The sequence below is a fragment of the Python bivittatus genome, unplaced genomic scaffold, assembly GCF_059951505.1.
Source record: "Python bivittatus isolate LINGU-HERP-01145 unplaced genomic scaffold, Pbiv_v1 ctg000640_np1212, whole genome shotgun sequence".
Classification (NCBI taxonomy): Eukaryota; Metazoa; Chordata; class Lepidosauria; order Squamata; family Pythonidae; genus Python; species Python bivittatus.
In genome coordinates, this window is record NW_028277090.1 from 718,527 (window position 1) to 736,362 (window position 17,836).

Below are 17,836 nucleotides of genomic sequence, written 5' to 3' on the forward strand. Positions count from 1 at the left end.
CAAAAATGAAATGTGAGTAAAACAAACTCAGTTTCTTTGGTAACTCAAACAGGGAGAGTAGTTGTTGTCAGGTGTTGGTGAATGCTGGCGTGGCACCCAAAACGCTGTGGCATGTCACCTTTGATGCATGTGTCATAGGTTGGCTATCACTGGACTAGAACTCAAGGTCTCCCGGTTCCTAGCCTGATGCCTTAACCACAAACCCAAATGTTTGAACTTCTAAAGAAGAGACAGTCCGTAGGCATAAAGCCTTATGATGTAAAGTGCTACTCATGCTGCAATCCTTGGCCTTAACTATGTGAAACATGGGAAGAATGGGCAGGCAAAGCATGGTGAACGAGGCTTACATCCTTGGCACTTTCACCAAAGTAGTCAAAGAAAAGGAGAACCAGAGGAGCTGATATTCTTGGTTCTTTGCAACTCCTTGTAGGCTTCCCTTCCCCTAGGTTAGCACAATGACCAAGAGAAGCTCTTCATATCCTCACAGTTCAATCAAAAGGGACTTCTAGTTTTCACAGTCCTTCCTTATTAAGCATGCCAGGCCAAGAAACATTAATTCTATATAACAATTGAACAGCGTGGAGACGAGCACAGAGTCCAGGGAAGAAGATGAAAATGCCAAATTCCAACTCACAGGAGATTTTGCTTGAACACAATGTATCCTCAGTCACAAAGAGCTTTACGTTTAAAATTATGTCTGGGAGAAAAGGTCAACAAGATGCAAATGCTGGTAACTGAGATCAGAAAACCACACTGTTGTTGACTGTGTTTTTGTTTTTTTTAAAGAATCATTAAGGGACTAGGATGTGTTAACAGTGTACGTTTCTAATAATGAGTACTTTTTTCAATGGCCAACTCTGTAAAGCTTTTCAATCAGGGACATCTCCAATTAAATCAAGCGTGCTTCCATTATATCTGAAATTACTTCAACAGGTCTCCTATTTATTTGCTGACTTTCCTCTCTGGAGCTAGCAAAAGTATGAATTGTAATGATTCAATAAAAGCTCATTTGCTCTTCTCTTGACGCACTGAAGTTCTATTGCATTAGTTTACTTTGGTGAGTTGGTTGAATGCACAGGCTTTATATGAATAAACGGATGAGTCGGTGGTATATAAAAAAAACAGGAACACTCTGCAATGCTTGAAAAAGTTTGTCAGGCAAATTAATTCTGATAGAGGACTTAATTTAACAGATGGGGCTTCTCAGAGCCCGGTAAAAGAAATCTTACTAGCTTAGGATGTCACAGTTATCTTCATGCATATCAGAAGCGACATCTGTGCATCTGGGACAGGGTGACAAGGACTTAGGGTGGGGAGAGAGTACTGTGAAAACTGGGATACAAGATCTTATCGTATGTGTATTGTTTTCACTGGCTCTACAGCCTTCAATGCAACATTATGGAGTATCTGTTAATGTCACATCTGAAGACTCAGTGAAATACCTTCCTAACATATAAGAGCCAGACCAGTCTAGAGAGTGCAAAAATGGGGAAAGGGTTAAAATCTGCACTCTGCCCCTCACAAGCATTATATCAAACCTGTTGAAGTTAGCATGAAGTAGGCTACAATTTCAGTTTCAAAAATCAATCATTGCCCATTTTATGCTGTCCCCCGCTGCTGCCCCCAAATTAATTTTTTCTGTGCCACCACTGATTCTGGCAGACACTTCAGAAAGAATTTAAGGAGGAACTCAACATCTGGCCAGCTCCTCACACTCCATCACAAAAGCTCCTTAAGCTTGTCTGAATCTTGATATTGGAATCCAACTCTGTTTAGACTGGGACCTAGTATGTATCAGGTATACACAACACAATTCTGGTGTTCGCCCGGTGTCAGGTTTCCTCCCGGGTCTCCGTCCCAGAGACTATTCCCCTCTAGCTCTCCTGCTTCCTCCCCCTTTCACTCTGTCTCCCTCCCCTGTTTCTGAGCTCATCAACAGAGGGTGAAAAGAAAGGAACAGCCTGGATTTACTGTAGCGTGCTCAGCATGGCTTGACTTTCTTCTGGATCTGCTCAGCCCAACACTGTTGGGGGAAGAACCTCCCTCAGGGTCTTTTGCCCAGTCCTTCCCCAGAGACCAGAGCATCACCAACCAGAGACAATCCCCTCCTTCCTGTCTTGGGCCTTAGGTGAAGATCTCAACTCTCTGGGCCTTCACTTCCATTCTTCCAGGAAAGCCACCTATGGACCTTTTTCCTCTGTCCTCAACCAGGAACCGGCAACTGCTCTGCACACTCATGTAACTTCACTCTCCAACTTTTCTCTCCAGCCAATCTGGTTTGCACAGACTTTCTCTCCTCTCCTTCTCTCTCTCTCCAGTTTTTAGTCAGATGGGCAGCATGCTCCCCAGCAACTGAGGAGGTGGATTTTCCCCCCAGGACTCTCATCCCCAACACCTATATACCAGGCTGGATCAATAGGACTGCTGTCTCTAAGTCTCCACAATGACCCTGGCTAGCAGCCATGTCGGCTCATCAGCCCTAGCTGCCCTTCAAAGCTTCTTCTCCCCTTTTCTCTCTCCATTTGCTGACACACGCCAGCACAACAGCAGCCAGGCCAGGCCAGTAAAACCCATATGCCACAGCCCTCCTTGCCTACAACTGCAGGAATTCAGACAAAACCACAATGAAAGGTCAGGAGGAGCTCTTACTGTCATTTATCTGGTTTGCACCTCGGCCTTCTTGTGCTGAAAGAGCACCAATCTTTTCCCTCTGCTAGAAGACTTAGTCCTAACAAGAAGAGCATTTAGAGCACCCCTTAGGAGGAAAGTCAAACAAAGCATAACTGGGAGAAGAGCCTCAGGAGAGAATTGGATTTCCTAACCTTCACTGCAGCTGGAAAGCAAGTGGTGGACCTCCTAACATTCCCATATCTAAATATTTCATTGGGAGACCATAATGTGGAACAGGGATCTCAACTCCTCTGAGCACTAAACCATGTCACAATGGCCTCAGGACAAGTTACTTATACACCAACTCACAATGCATGGGAGTGACTTCTACACCAGTAGCTCTCCTAGTGGTACACAAACCACAGGGAGAATTCCAGAGCAGGCTAGAAGTGTAGTTTTAGTCACTGAAATTTTATTTATTTGCTCTATTGTTACACTACCATATTTCCCAAGGACTCATGGCAGTCTTTAAAACATAATATAAATGATCAATATAACCACATAAGACCTTTAAACTTATCAATGCCTTTTGCGGGGGTGGGGGGGATCTTTTAAATTTTATTATAGTAAGACCCAAGTTCTTTGATCAAAGAATTGGTGTGACTTTAGATGCAAAAAGGAGAGAACTATTGTTCCAAACCGAAGTTGCCTGGGAACAATCTGTATGCCAAGAATTTAATTGTAATTACTTATTCTCAACAGAAGAGAATTGAAGAGAGTTAATCATTTCAGAACTGAATAAGCTATATGGAAGCCCTAATTGCATCTCCTCCCGCCCTCCATTTACCTAGTGCAGAAGCGATCTGTGCTCACTGCAGATGGTCGGGGGGCTGAAGAGGATATTAACTTACCCCCAAGGAACACATAAAGAAGGATCCAGTCAAACAGAGCAGGCATTTTTCTAACCCAGCCAAGAGCTCACAGCAAGGCAACATCCTTCTGCTCTTTAACTTGAATATAATTAACCTGTCAATATAAGCAACTCAGGGTCTGGTAACAAGGATTGGAATGTGCCCTCCTCTTTTTCATTCCCGGTTCTTTTCCCTGCTCCCTCCCATCCTTTTTGCCAACAGTCACTCGGCATTCTCCACCTACTGAACACGCTGTATTGTCACCAGGCTGTCTGGCTTCACCCATGGTTGTTTTAAGTAAGGGAGGGGGTTATGCCCTTCTTCGAAGCTCAGAATTGCTCCAAGCATGACAACCTTTCCCTTTTATTTTTCAGGGGCACCGCTTTCCTTTTAAATTGGCCTTCACAATCTGAGTTTGCTATGGAAAGGAACAATGCCACCTCTGAGTAAGGGCTGCTGAACAACCACCTTTTTCTCCCTTCAAGGGCTGTATCTGTATATTTCAGCCTATGCTTAAAAAGCAAAAAAGTCTTCCTAGGAGTTTGGAATTTCCTTTTCGTTGAGAAGTCAAGAGAGGCAGAGAAGCTTCTCTGAATGTTCATCTGCCCAGCAACAGGAGAAGATTAGGAACCTTGTGAGATGTACTCTTGTTGTGGACAGCAACAGAGTGAAACAACAACAGCAACTGGCTAGAGTGGGACATTACTACAGCGCAGCACTTACAAACCCATGGAAGTTAAGAGTGGAAACCAACCAACTGCCAGCCATCTCAGTGAAGAAAGGATTCCTTAGAGAGAGAGTAAATGGCTCAACCTTCTTCTGCAGTATCTCCACACCTAGTCCTATAAGATCAGAAATAAGAGGCCAGTAACTGTATGACTGAGACCCAGTTTGGTGTAGTGGTCCTGGGGCAGAAACCAGGAGTCTGTGAGATTTAGTTCTGTCTTAGGCAGGAAGCCAGGTGGGTGATTTGGGGCCAGTCCCTCTCAGCCCTAAGAAGAAGGCAATAGCAAACTACTTCCAAAAATCTTGCCAGGACAACTACATGGATTTATCCGTATAATTGCTAGAAGTCAAGCCTGATCTGAAGGCGCACACACACATAAAAAACCCCGTGTATGATTATAATATGAATAATCTACCTAACTGAAATTCTCTAAAAATATAAAACCAATCAAAACAATAACGTATATCAGTATGTGGTACAAGACCAATATAATTTTAAAAAATGAAGTGATTCGCCCACTCCCAAGGTACTTTAAATCAATCAAAACGAAAATGCCTAAGACAAGAATGGTGTGAAAGGGACACCAACACACACATCAGACTTGACTTGGCCACCTTGGAAGAAAGTATGGGGGGAGTATCTGGGCAGGAGGAAAGCAAAAGTTAGCCAGAAGGGTAACCAGCGGGCCCCTACACAGACTATCCCACCAGCAAAGATAGGATTCATAACAAGAGAAGCTGAAGAGGGCCTCTTCTGTATTTTACATGTATTTGCATCAAGCACTTCCATATTCCAACTGCGGAACCTCAGAATTCTTGGATGGGATTAATAGAAATCTACGTCAAAAGCAGCTAAGTTGGTTTGGCAGGAATGGGCCAAGATTGCATCAGGGAGCCCTGATTGTGTCACCATCAGGAGGGGTGGGTCCAAAATGGTCAGCCCTGTTTTCACAGCCTTTTTAATGTAACACATTTTTTGGAAAACATAACACATTTTTCTTTGCTTCTTCTTTCAGTTAAAACAAAGATTATGCTCCAAAATTCCATTGTGAGCTGGAAGGGCTCCAGATATATAAAAATAAATAAAGATGGGGTGGGTCAAGTGCATCCTATCGGCCAGAGTTGCTCATCCCTGATCTATATAATCATACCCTGATTTAATCATACCCTGATAACAGCGTACCACTGTTTTTTTTCAATCTGGAGGGAGCAAAAAAGAACAGGTTTAATTACATACTTATATACTGAATGCAATTTCTTTTCATTGGCCTTTATAAATGGGAAGGGACATTTTTCAAAAGCGGGCTGCATGTAATCCAGAGTGCTCAGTTAGATGACAAAATATTTGCTTAACCTTTGACTCTCTTTTCCAATTAAAAATGCAACCTACCCAGTATTGCCAGCCATGGAAAAAAGAACAAAGAACACAAACCACTGTGTTTGCCAAGCGTCTTAGAAATTATAAGTAGATCGCCTTATAAAAATTCATTTCTCCACAGGTATGGAGAAAAGTACTATTTCTTAAAAACACATCCAGAAAATAAGCACATAACCAAATAACTCGAGTGAATATCTTGGTCCTTTCAGCAAACAGAGCCCAGAAGATGTTATTTCCTTTGTACCAGGATGACTAAAGCTTTGCTAAACTGGCAGAAAAGGAAAATCAGAACTAAGAATATCAGCAAAGGTCCATTAAACTGGAAAAGTAGGTACTACAAAGATTGCAATTTCATTTCTGATTGCAAATCATATTTTCTTTTGTTAATCTGAAGAAAGAGAAGACAATTACGAAGCACAGTAGTAGAAGTGCAGTTCCAAGAAGGGCTGCAATAAATGACTTTCCAGCATTTGCGATAAAACCTAATTTCTGGCAAATATGTTCAAACGGTAGGCAATTAGTAAGGCAAGGAAAGAAAAAAGCTCTCATTTCAAACACTTGGCTGCCTAACCTCATTTTAAAAACTTTCTGAAATGAAGATTCCAAAATACCTTTAAGTTCTACGAAGGAAGCACCTGAATTTTTAATTGCAAAACTCTTCTATAAATTTATTGATACCCTTCAAGTTACAAATAATGTAGAATAAAACCAGAAAAACAAAATGTGTAAATTCAATTTAAACAACCCAACTAAAGCTATACATTCAAACAAACCCTAAATAATATGGACCAACTACTTATATACTAATAAGCCAATACATTGCAGAAAAAAGAGAAAGAAAAAAGGGAAAAAAGAATAAAATGAAAAAATCAAATAGAACATAAAAATACAATAATAATACATTATTCTATATTGGTATAGTACAGAATTCTTTATTACAGCTTAGTGCAAGATAATGCAGCTCAACTTTTAAGCAACAAGTTAAATGTAGACTTCATATCATTTGGTCCAAATCTATTATGACTCTATCGTATCTCCTTTCTTTCAAGCCAATTCAAAGGCTGAAAATTGTCAAATTTTGTTAAGTCATCCTTTAGAATCCCATATCCTTCAATATTTTTTGACATAGCACAGATATGGTATTTCCAAAGCTCTTCATAGACAAATATCATATTTTGGAGATATAATTTAATAAAATATTAACAACTTTAAATCTGCATTTTCTCCCAAGAACCTGGTTTACCATAATGTTAACAGCTAACCAAAAAGAGGCTATGAGTGGACATGACCATATCATATGCAGTGAAGTGCCTTCTACTTATTACATCTCAAGAGGAAAGACAATAACCAGACCTTTTTAAATCAATGTAGTATATTTCGTTTCTGGGACCACTGATTTTGTAATATAGGATACTCCAATTCTCCATTCCAAATTTCTTACCTGACAGTATTCAATTGTTGGTTTAAAAAAAAAAAGTTTCAAATATTTTCAATGCTCCTGGAGTTTTACAGGCAGCTAAAATATCCAGGCTGAACAAGGTAAACTGCATTTCTTGATTCTACTGGAAATAGATTCACCACAGGCAAAGAGATTTCATTTCCCAATGGTATGAAACTAGAGCTCACACAGACGTAACGCTAAAAACTCTATTCTATGCAGAATTAAGGACATCTAAGTTTATATACGAATATGATGTAAAAATATTAAAAGTCTGTGTTAGATGCCCATATTTTGTTCTCTATCCATGGTTCCCCTGATTGGAAAGCTGAAACCATAATGCTTAGGTACACTAGTGTAAGATTGGAAGAAGTAGTTTCCTTAGTTTATAGAGAAATATATTTAAGTTGTGAAACAAGATTAAAACAAAAACATGCAACTAGGCAAAAGTTTAATGTGCCAAAGATGTATCTCCCTGCAGAAAGTAAGCTATTGGCTTGGACATGTAAAATCATTAACCTACCCATTCCCAGAGCATTTTTATAATTCTTTAAAATGCCTGCAGGTACCTTTTTTTTTTAAAATAAAAAGCTTGAAAGATGAATGACATAACCAGAGTCTAATGCCTGAGTTGATACACTTTACTGTAATGCTGGGGAAAACGGTACTCACAATTACAAATGACTCTGCTGTAACTCCATTTATTCACTGCATATCTTTTCACCCAGGTGGGATTTTTAGCTGTATTGCATAATTTTCCTTTTATGAATCTTTGACTATTCTTTAAAAAGAGAGCAGTTCTGAGAAGATGAAAATCAGTACCCTGAGGATTCTATAGGAAGACTCAAAGCCCCGACACTAAATATATCCAATAATTAGGATAAAACAGCAGATAACAGAAGAAATGTATTTAAGGGACATGCACGATAGAAATTATGACTAAAGCACTTCAAGTACTGTAATATTTAGAAACTTGCCTCAAATCTCTCTTGCTCCATGCGGTGTTGGTCATCCAGTTGTTGCTCCAGGTACATCAAGTTACGAAACTTCTCCACGTAACAGCTGTATTGTTTCTGCAACTCCTCCTCAATTTTCTCGTATTCATCCATAAAGGCTGGGCTGGTGAGGACAAAAAGGCTGGGTTCACACACTGCACTAAGCCATGATTTGATAAATCATGATTTATGGGTTAAAACTGGCTGGGCTGGCATAATACTTTAAAATGTAAAACATCATTTACCAACTACAATGAATAGGTTCGCACAACATACACTAAGTTAAAATCAAACAAACCTTTTTATAGCTTAGTGCGATACATACTCAGCCAAAGAAAAGGACGATGATAAACACTGTATTTGCAGTTGGGCAGTAAACTGTCATATTATCTTTTGTGCCTTGTTTATTTCCCCAAATATCACTGCCAATACCTCACTTGTTTGAACCATACATTTGAGGGTGTCGGCATTAACCCATATAAAGGAACTCCTCCCAACTCCAATATTTAAGGCTACATAGCTCCAGGTAGGCCATGGAAGAAGGTGGGAAGCCCCAAATGTAAAAGGAGATATCAATTAAAAAGCAAAATTTAAAGTGTTAAGGAAAACAGAGTCCACATAGCGTTAAAAGTAATAACTATATTCATTTCCAAACACTGGTATACTTCCATGCACAACCATGTAGACAGATTTTTTTCCATGCAGCTTAGAAAAATGGAGTTGCTATGATTAATCTGACAAATGTTCCAGCCCAGCTTTCCCCCAGCTGGGTATCCTACAAATGTTGGAATTCAACCGCTGGAATTCTCTACGCAGCATGGCCAATTCTGAAAGTTGAAGTTCAGATATCTGAAAGATGCCCAGGTTTACGAAGATTGTTCCACCAGGTTACCTCACAAGCCGCCATCTTTCTAATGCACAATCTCACTGATCAATAATTGTATTATTCTGCATGATCACACCATGCAATGTTTTTGTTATGGTTTTATGGTTTGGGGATGTTTTTACTGCTGTTTTATAAGCCTCCCAGGGTTATTGGACATAACATAACATAAATAAATAAATGGCTATATCTGAAACAATGTAATTCCCACATTGCATGCTCTATGAAACAGGTTTAAATGCTTACACTGTACATTCTAATAAGCCTATAATTCTTGGGGCTCTTGCTACCTTTTTTGACAAAAGGTACTTTAAAGAAGAATGGCCTTCCAGTAGGCTAAAGAAGGTGAACATAATGCTCCACCTGCAAATTGCACAATTACACACACTCCTTGCTATCACACTTAGACTCCAGGATCCATGCTGGCTTTCATTCTATCAATGAACATTTCTTTCCCGCGTGGTTATGGCGCTCCATTTCACAAGGCACCAATAAAGCAACGCTAATAGCTCAAGGAAAAAAACATAGCATGGCTGAGAAACAGCCACCTATTCTTCAATGCCCAACTTCAGGCTGATCGATCCAAAAGGCAGGAAACATGGGTGGAGTTCCTGGGGGCTCTGAAGTCTGTAGAAAGGATAGTCAAAGAAGCAATGAGTTTGCAGGATGCCTTCAGGCACTGAAAACAAAGTACCGGCTCAACAGATCCCACTTTCTTTTAACTCATTTGTGGTGGGGGTTAAAACTCATAATAGTGAAAAGCTTAAAATTATTGAGTAAAGCTTGAAGTAGCCTTATGCTTGTTATTTGGAAGATCTAATGACTAGACAAAAGGATGACTAAAAACAACCGACCAACTGACCGTTGTAAAGAGCACATTAGAAGAAGTCGTGCTTTACAGCAATCCTTGGAGGTCAACATTTCTCACCCCACCATGGGCAAATGAACATTCAGTTAACTTTTCAAAGGACAGAGAGGATATTAGCTCCTACCGAACACTCTGCAAAGTTTGCAGGCGCTTGTGGTTTCTCTCCAGCTCAGACTTCCTCTTTTCAATCTTGGCTTCCAAACTGGCTTCATCAGCAGCCACATTGTTCAGCATGTCTTTCATTTTCTGGACTTGCTCCTGCAAAAAAAAAAGGGGGGGAACCCACAGCAGAGATGAGCTGCCATGTCTACTGTACGCCGCCCAGAATCACATCCGCGAGTCTACTGTAGATGGGCATGAGATGGGCAGAATAAATAAATTTCTGGTGGTATCCTCAAATTAGCTTTTGATTCCAAGCATTGTTCAATATTGATTCGAAATATTTTCCTAATTTCTTTTTCGGGTACATAGATCTAGGGCTGTGTGTGCTAAGAGCCAATGTAGTACAGAATACACAACTAGGCTGAGGGAGAAGCAGAGTGAAATCCCCATTCAGCCATGAAGCTCATTGGACTGTCATAGGCTAGTCCAGTGTTTCTCAATCTTGGCAACTTTGAGATGTCTGGACTTCAGCTCCCAGAATTCCCCAGCCAGCATGGCTGGATGAGGAATTCTGGGAGTTGAAGTCCAGATACCTCAAAATCCAGATACCTTAAGGTTGCCAAGGTTGAGAAACCCTGGACTAATCAATGTCTCCCCCTTTAGTCTACTTCACAAGATTGCTATGAAGAGAAATGGGAAGGGAGCACCCAGAGCTTCTTGAAACACTGGCAGGACACAGGTGACCATTATAATATTAACACATTAACACTGCATATCAAGGCAACCTCTGTCCCAGGAAAAGAAAAATCCTGCTCAGAAGTGGACTAATAAGCAAATATTTCAAGAACCCTGAGCAGTCACAGCTGACAGCCGGCATGGTTCTAGACTGTTCCACGGTAAAACTAGCTCCCCTTGGACTGAAAGAAAAGACAGACATCCTCTTGCTGTTTTAGGCCTGTAAATATTCCTCAGATCATAGGTTCTTGGTCTAATTTGCAAAACAAAAATGACACTTTCTGATGGATGCAGTGTCATGTTTGATTAGCGAGCTTCCCAGAATCATCCAGGATCTTTTGCTCATTTCAAGGAAGGGTGACAAATGTCATTTTTATCTGGATGTCAAGAAATACTGGGATCTGAGAAGCTCCTCATACATAAAAGTAAAGGAAACAGATGGCTATAAGGTGTACAAACATGGGAGAAAACACTCCCATTGGATCTTGAAGTAGCTGTTTTATACTGATGCTGTACATGAAAAAAGTGAGAGCTGTTCAGCTTCCCTTGTAAGTCTTTCTATCAAGAATAGGAAGGTCAAAGAAGAAAAAGCTCCTTCTCAGAAGGAGGATATTGAAAACCATCTTAAAAGCAAAGGTGTCCAAACATGAAGCTAAAGGAATAACTATTTGTTCATTGCTAAATTAACAAAGTTTGAAGAGTCTGCAACTGTTCGGCATTGTTTTATGTGAATCCTTCTTCTTTAGAACTGCTTGTTGGAGACAAGACATTTTTTGGGTCCTCTTTTGCAGCAACCCTAGTATAATGCTCCCTTCCCCAACTAGAAGAAAGTGATGAGAAGACTGTTTTAAAAAGGCAGCAGGGGAGAGAAACATGTTGCATAGCCTCAGAGATGCAGAGGACTTTGAAAATGTTACTCTTTAAAAGGGTTAAATTGGCAAAAAAAGGGGCCCTTGACATTCAAGCAGCTTTGGAACTAACTAGCTGGGAGAGTTTTCCAAATTGGATATATTGCCCAAGAAACCAAATGCTATTATGCAACAGCGTCTGGAGCTATACTTGGAGTGTTAATAGAGGGTAATATGAATTTGAGTTTAAATCTCAAGTGCAATTTATTTCCATTTATAGTTCCGATATGGAACTCCTTGACCCGGTTATGCTGAACAAACAGGAGCCTCATGGAATGAAGAGTGAAATGAAGCAGAGGAGTGCCAGGGTGGAAAGTTTAAGCACGGCCTTCCCACATTTACCTCTCTTTCTGTGAGCCTTTCCCTTAGGAACAAAAGAAGTAAACAAGTTTTACCCTCCAAATTTGCCCTGATAATGTTCAAGGGCTGTTTTATTACAATGGAAGTTATAGGACTTTGCATCCCAAGACATTAAGTTGGTCCTCCTTGGATGACTAGTTGATTAAAACTTTGAGGAAAGTGTATTCCCCAAGGACTATACATTTGACTGTTGTTTTTTTAATTACAATGTCTACCAGTTTTTATTATGAACCTTTTTCTCTACATATATGGGTGGGATATAATTTTAAATGCAAAAAATAAGCAAGATCTTACTGACGATGCCTAACAAAGTCATTGCATTAAAAAGCCATCATCCTTACCAAAATATCTTTGATGGCAACGCGCATCACTTTTTCGGTTTCGTTTATCTCCAGAGGTCTTGCAATTGCTTCTGTCCTCAGTTCCTGAAAGGCAAAAATGAAACAAAACGTTACAAGAACTGAACAAGGACAAAACCAGAAAAATATTGTTACGAGCTTTAAATCTGTTTTCTTACTTGGCCAGCCTGATTTAGGAGGATGGTAAATCACCAAACTTAGGGATCCTTAGAGAAGGAAATCTACAGGCGAGGAGCTTAGAACTTCCTTTAATCGCTCTCAGACATCTTAAAGTTGGCAACCCTCTTTACATAATCTCTTTAACAGTTAAAAACGTAGCACATCAACATCAATTTAAATGACACTTTATAAAAGGAATATGGGCAAAAAGTCTGAAGCGTAACATATACTCTCTTCGCTTTCAGATAAGGCACAGAGATGTCACAGCAGGAATCATCTTAGAAGTCACCAGTTGGGAATACACCTTAATTAAGTGACAATTTTACTAACCATGGTTTACTGAAAAAACCTAATGGCTGGATTCAATTATTATAAGAAGCTAAAAAGCATTATGATTTAGTGTAATGTGAAAACCAGCTGGCCTTTTCTCTTATGAGAAAGAGAAAGCCTCTGTGTTCTTCAGTTTTAATTAAGCAAATAATTTATAGGTTTAATTCTTAAATCTTGAACACACTCCTGCTCAGCCCTTGCAATGGGACTGCCTCCATTCCAGATCTCTTGATTTCAGAATTTGAACTAAGCTATTTGTTAAAGCAATGACTGTGGGCCATTTCTCATTTTGAAGGCTCAATCCTGTTTCTATAGCAGAGCAGTTGAACGCTTTGGCATTTCACTCAATTCCTGCAACGGATTTACTAAGGGAAGAAATTTAGCATATGAAGCCAAAGGAGACAGGCCTCAAGGATATTTTCTGCTGTAATATATTTAACAGCTTCAGAGAGACCCAAAGATTCTTAGATGGTATTACCAAAACACAAGAAATTACACACCAGTTGAGCGCAGGGAAGAAAATCTATTTAGTGCCCAGCAGGCAGAAGACCAAAGGAGAGATCACTTCCACATCTGCAAACAGCAGCACTGATAACATTGATAAGTTATGAAAGTAACTTTGCTAAAGTGCCTTCGAGCTACGCGAAAAGCCACACAAATCACACAGGGGAGAGATAACAATTTCAGCAAAGCGATACGGCTCTGCAACTGATATTGCACTACAGTAGATGATGATGATGATGATTGATGATGATGATGAATGTAGCACTTTTACCTGTTGTATAGCACATCATCTGCAGTGTAATTTTTAAATTTTTTTTTGCAGCTGCCCCAAATACTAAGGAACCAGCTGTGGTGACAACAGTGGCAGGGGACATCATGGCATGCTACGACTACACGCCTTGCAAAGAGACAGTGCCTGGCTCAGCCTCCCTCTCCAGCCAGTACCGAGAAAGGCACGTGCCCCAAATCTCAGAAAGAGAATGCCATAAGGATGAGCAGGCTACATGAGACAATGGCCCAACGTGGTAGCTACATGTATTTTAATGTTGGATCTGGATTGATAAGCCTTAGACAGTGTTTCTCAACCGTGGCGACTTTCAGATGGGTGGACTTGAACTCCCAGAATTCCGCAGCCAGCATGGCTGGCTGGGGAATTCTGGGAGTTGAAGTCCACCCATCTGAAAGTCGCCAAGGTTGAGAAACACTGCCTTAGGATCAAACTGCTGCAATACAATAATGGCTCCTGACGGACTTTGGTCTCCTCAGCATTGTCAGCTAGGTAGTTATGTGGTAGAGTAAATTCTTCACTGTATTCTTTTGAGGATTCTCAGAATTCTGTATTCTGCGCTGAGTTCTTTTGAGGAAAGATTTGATACAGGGCAGGCAGGCATTTCACAGAGAAAAGGTCACTCACATCCCTCTTCACTACTTCTTCTTAAACCAAGGATTGAAGTTGATTTTCATGACCTTTTATGACAGGTATAGGCAACCTAACCTCCCTCCAAAATTGCTAGGCTATGGCTCCCACAATCTCTTTCCCATGCAGCTGATGTGGAGAAGCCCACAGCATCTGGTGGACACCAAATTATCTCCTCCTGCTCTGTGACATCTATACTTTATGACCCCAATGTACAGTTCACACTTTTCGTGAAAAGAGGTGGAAATTCTTATATTGAAAAGCTTGGGAAATCAGGGGTTGTGAAAGCTGGAAGTAGAGAAAAGAAAGGCTCTTTTAAAAACCGCTTCAGAGAAGAGATCAGAACTTTAAAAAAAGATTAGCATCTGTAATGGTATGTGGGAAAGTCCTTGGGAGACTGGGCCAAGAGACGCTGCCAAGGGGATGGCCAGTTAAGAGACTTGCAAGACGGATGTCAGCCTCCCCGGGTAAACCAGATAGGAATCACAACCAGACGAGCTAATTTTACTTTATTGTAATGCTACATTGACAGAGTCTTGCAAGTCTGAAAGTACAATTCTCCCCCATCTCCTTTACAGCCTGAGAAACTAGGGAGGGTCTCTTCTGAGCCTCTTGCTCCTCCCACTATGCAGCTGTGGGCTATGCTGTCTCTTATCTGAGCGTTCTCTAGGCAATTTCCCAAGGTCTTTCCCACATACCATTACAACACCTAAGTTTGAGTTTAAGCACAATACTAAAAGCATCCCAATACTGTGTAGTTTGTTTAAATCAGATTGCAGCTGAAGAGAGCCAGAGTCAAGATGCAGCAGGTGTACTACAAAGCCATTTTAGACACTTTGTACTTGAAAGTCTTAAGCCAAAATTTGGGTTAGATATTTAGTCTCCTTGAAGATGGCAGAAGCTACTTACATGATCACCCCTTCCCCCAAGAAAAGCCACCGGGGGGGGGCGGGGATGTTACTGGATTCCCACTCCCAGAAATCCCTAATCATTGGCCATCATTGTTCCCCCACCCATCCTTACATATTTAGTGAGTGAATCTGAAAGCAGGGATGAGTTGAAATGGACATCACCCACATGCAAGATCCATCATCCTCTTGTACAATTTGAAGCATTGCTTTTGGTCGCAACTCTGGGCAGAGTTCAAGGGCTAGTCTGATTTATGGGGCCCCAGGTCAGAAGTGGGCAATCCAGAGCCCTTGACTTAACTTCCTTTGCGTGAGATCAGACTTCTAATAAAAACTAACTGCCCCTTCCTACCAACTTGCTGCTTGAAGCAGAGAAATAAAGAGAAAAAAGGACGGTCTTTTGACTCTTGGATTCCCACCCACCCACCACTACTACCTCCATCTCTGTTTACCATACCCTCAACAGATTTGACTTAAAGGAAAAGGTTGCCAACTTTGGTCCTAAATGTATCCCAGAGATTTCTTTCTGGCATGTGTTACTGTATTGCCTCTATTGAAATAATAAACGGAGGTCCTACCCTTTCAGCTAGAGGAGATTATATGAAGCCATGTTTTCTCAATGGTGGCAGCTTTGGCATCTTGTCGACCTTATCTTAGCTGTGAAGTGAAACATGTTTGTCTCAAGGCTTTTTCAGACCTTTGAACTGTTGCAGCACGTGCCCTGTGGAACAGCTTGGTCCCCACCCTGATGAGATTTGGATGGCCCCGATCCTACTGGCCTTTCTTAAGGCTCTCAAAACCTGGCTGTTCCCACAGGCAGTAGGCCAGATTCTTGAGTGAGCTGTCTCTAGGAGGCATAGTAGCAGATTGATTAGCATCCTTGGTTGCCAATTTGCTTTGCTTATTTTGATAGGTATTGTTTTTGGGACTGCTTTGGTTTGGATGCTAAGAGTCATTATGTAATTGATGGCCATACAAAATGAATGAATGAATGAATGAATGAATGAATGAATGAATGAATGAATGAATGAATACATGCATACGTACATACATACATACATACATACATAAACTGCAGATTGCACAACTACAACGCTGCCACCATTGCTTTACGTGTGATGACTGGTTAATTTCCAGCTGCTTGTACTGGCAGCGAGATGCATTAGTTGTTAGTACTTTTCTTTAAACTCCTGTAAACTCAGTTACGTCTACAGGGATTTTTCTTTTAGAAAGTGATTGCAGAGCAACATCAGTGGACAAGTTAATCCAAAGCGACAGGTGACAACCATCATTTCAGAATGATACATTTAGGAGTGCAGCTTCTGAATCTTAATTGGACTGGCCAAATCACAAGTGGCCAGAGCACTCTTTGAAAATGCAAAATCCTCTATACTTTCTTAGCACACCACACAGGCAAAGAGGATAAAGAAAAACATTTCCATCGGCAGGAAATGCACATTGCAAGCAAATTAGGGAAGTGGATTGGAATTATCGTAGTAAAAATCCTGATGGAACCACTGATGGGAATAGTCACCCTGATATTACACTGCACCTATACTCTGGCAGTAGAATTAGTTTATGAAGCTTAAGAGTTAAGCAAAAGAGAATGAGAAGAAAAAGATGTTTAGGCATCCTAATGGTGTTCCAGAAGTTCTTACAAACCTCCCAGGCACTGCGGTAGGGTGGCTGTTGAGCCCTTGTCGGGCAAATTTTGTACAGTTCTTGGAATTTGTGTCCGGGAATGTATACTCTCTTTGTTCATTATTAAAAATATTTTATGGTGTAAGCTGCCCATGGTCATTCTGGAGTCAGGTGGCCTTTAATCAAATTGATAAATATATAAAACTCAACCTTCTATCCCATGGCAGTATGTGAACACAAATACGACTGTTAGTACTGGTTTGAAGGAACACATGGTGAGGAAGAGGCTAGAATGAGGACAATCACGCCCCTGTTTCCCCCTCAGACAATATGTACCTTACCATTAGATTGTCCTTCCCCAGTCCAATGCTTTTCAAACATGCTGGGAGTTACAATCCCCACCCACCTAGACATCATCGGAATAGGAAAATCACACTGAATTGGTCCGCCAAATTTCCTTTCAAGTCAACACATACAAGCTGGCCAGAAAGCATCTAAGATTGCAATTCTATACATTCTTACTTGAAAGTAATGGCCAAATTTGCTGCTGTGTTTTGGCTAGAGGATAAGACAAAGTGATATGTAAGCCTTCAAATCAGTTGAATACACCAACACCTTTCAACTCTCTTTCCCAGTATCCCACTGAACACCCAAACCCACACTGACTGGGAGTGATAGGAAATTGTCATCCAGGACATATCTATAAGCTTATCTCTAGATAAATACATATGCCCTTGGGCTATCAATCTTAAAATGTACTATATTTTTCTTTTCATGGTTTAACACAAAGCAAACTCTTAATTCTGGTTAATGAGGGAAGCATAAAAACATAAGTGTTCGATTTGCACAATCAGATTGAAGGAATAAAACCAACCTGAAAGCAGCTCTGAAATGGGAACTATTCAAAGATGTATCAGATTAATAAACAGAAAAACAGTACTTTATCAAGGAGGCAAGGTGCTCCCTACTGCTTACAATATTGTGCAACATCTATTCATTAGAAATCAGGGGAGCACAATGTAGCATTAACGCTGATGAGCTAAAGCAGAAAGTCATTTTAAAGCAATTAACAAGCATCCAAAATATTCCACAGAGATGGCGTGAG

General features: G+C 40.5%; 1 protein-coding gene across 4 annotated transcripts in view; it reads right to left on the reverse strand.

Moving 5' to 3' along the window:
* The window catches only part of IFT38 (intraflagellar transport 38), a 54,905-nt gene that overhangs the window by 18,798 nt on the left and 18,271 nt on the right, over window positions 1–17,836 (reverse strand). For 3 of the 4 annotated variants that reach the window (XM_015887834.3, XM_007426809.4, XM_088151010.1), the window contains exons 6-8: window positions 12,256–12,339; window positions 9,934–10,067; window positions 8,041–8,182 (exon numbers count right to left, since the gene is read on the reverse strand). In XM_015887834.3, the coding sequence (XP_015743320.1) occupies window positions 8,041–8,182; window positions 9,934–10,067; window positions 12,256–12,339 (360 nt within the window). Of the gene's footprint in view, window positions 1–8,036; window positions 8,183–9,933; window positions 10,068–12,255; window positions 12,340–17,836 lie in introns of all 4 variants that reach the window. The other variant, XM_088151011.1, reaches the window with a different exon arrangement.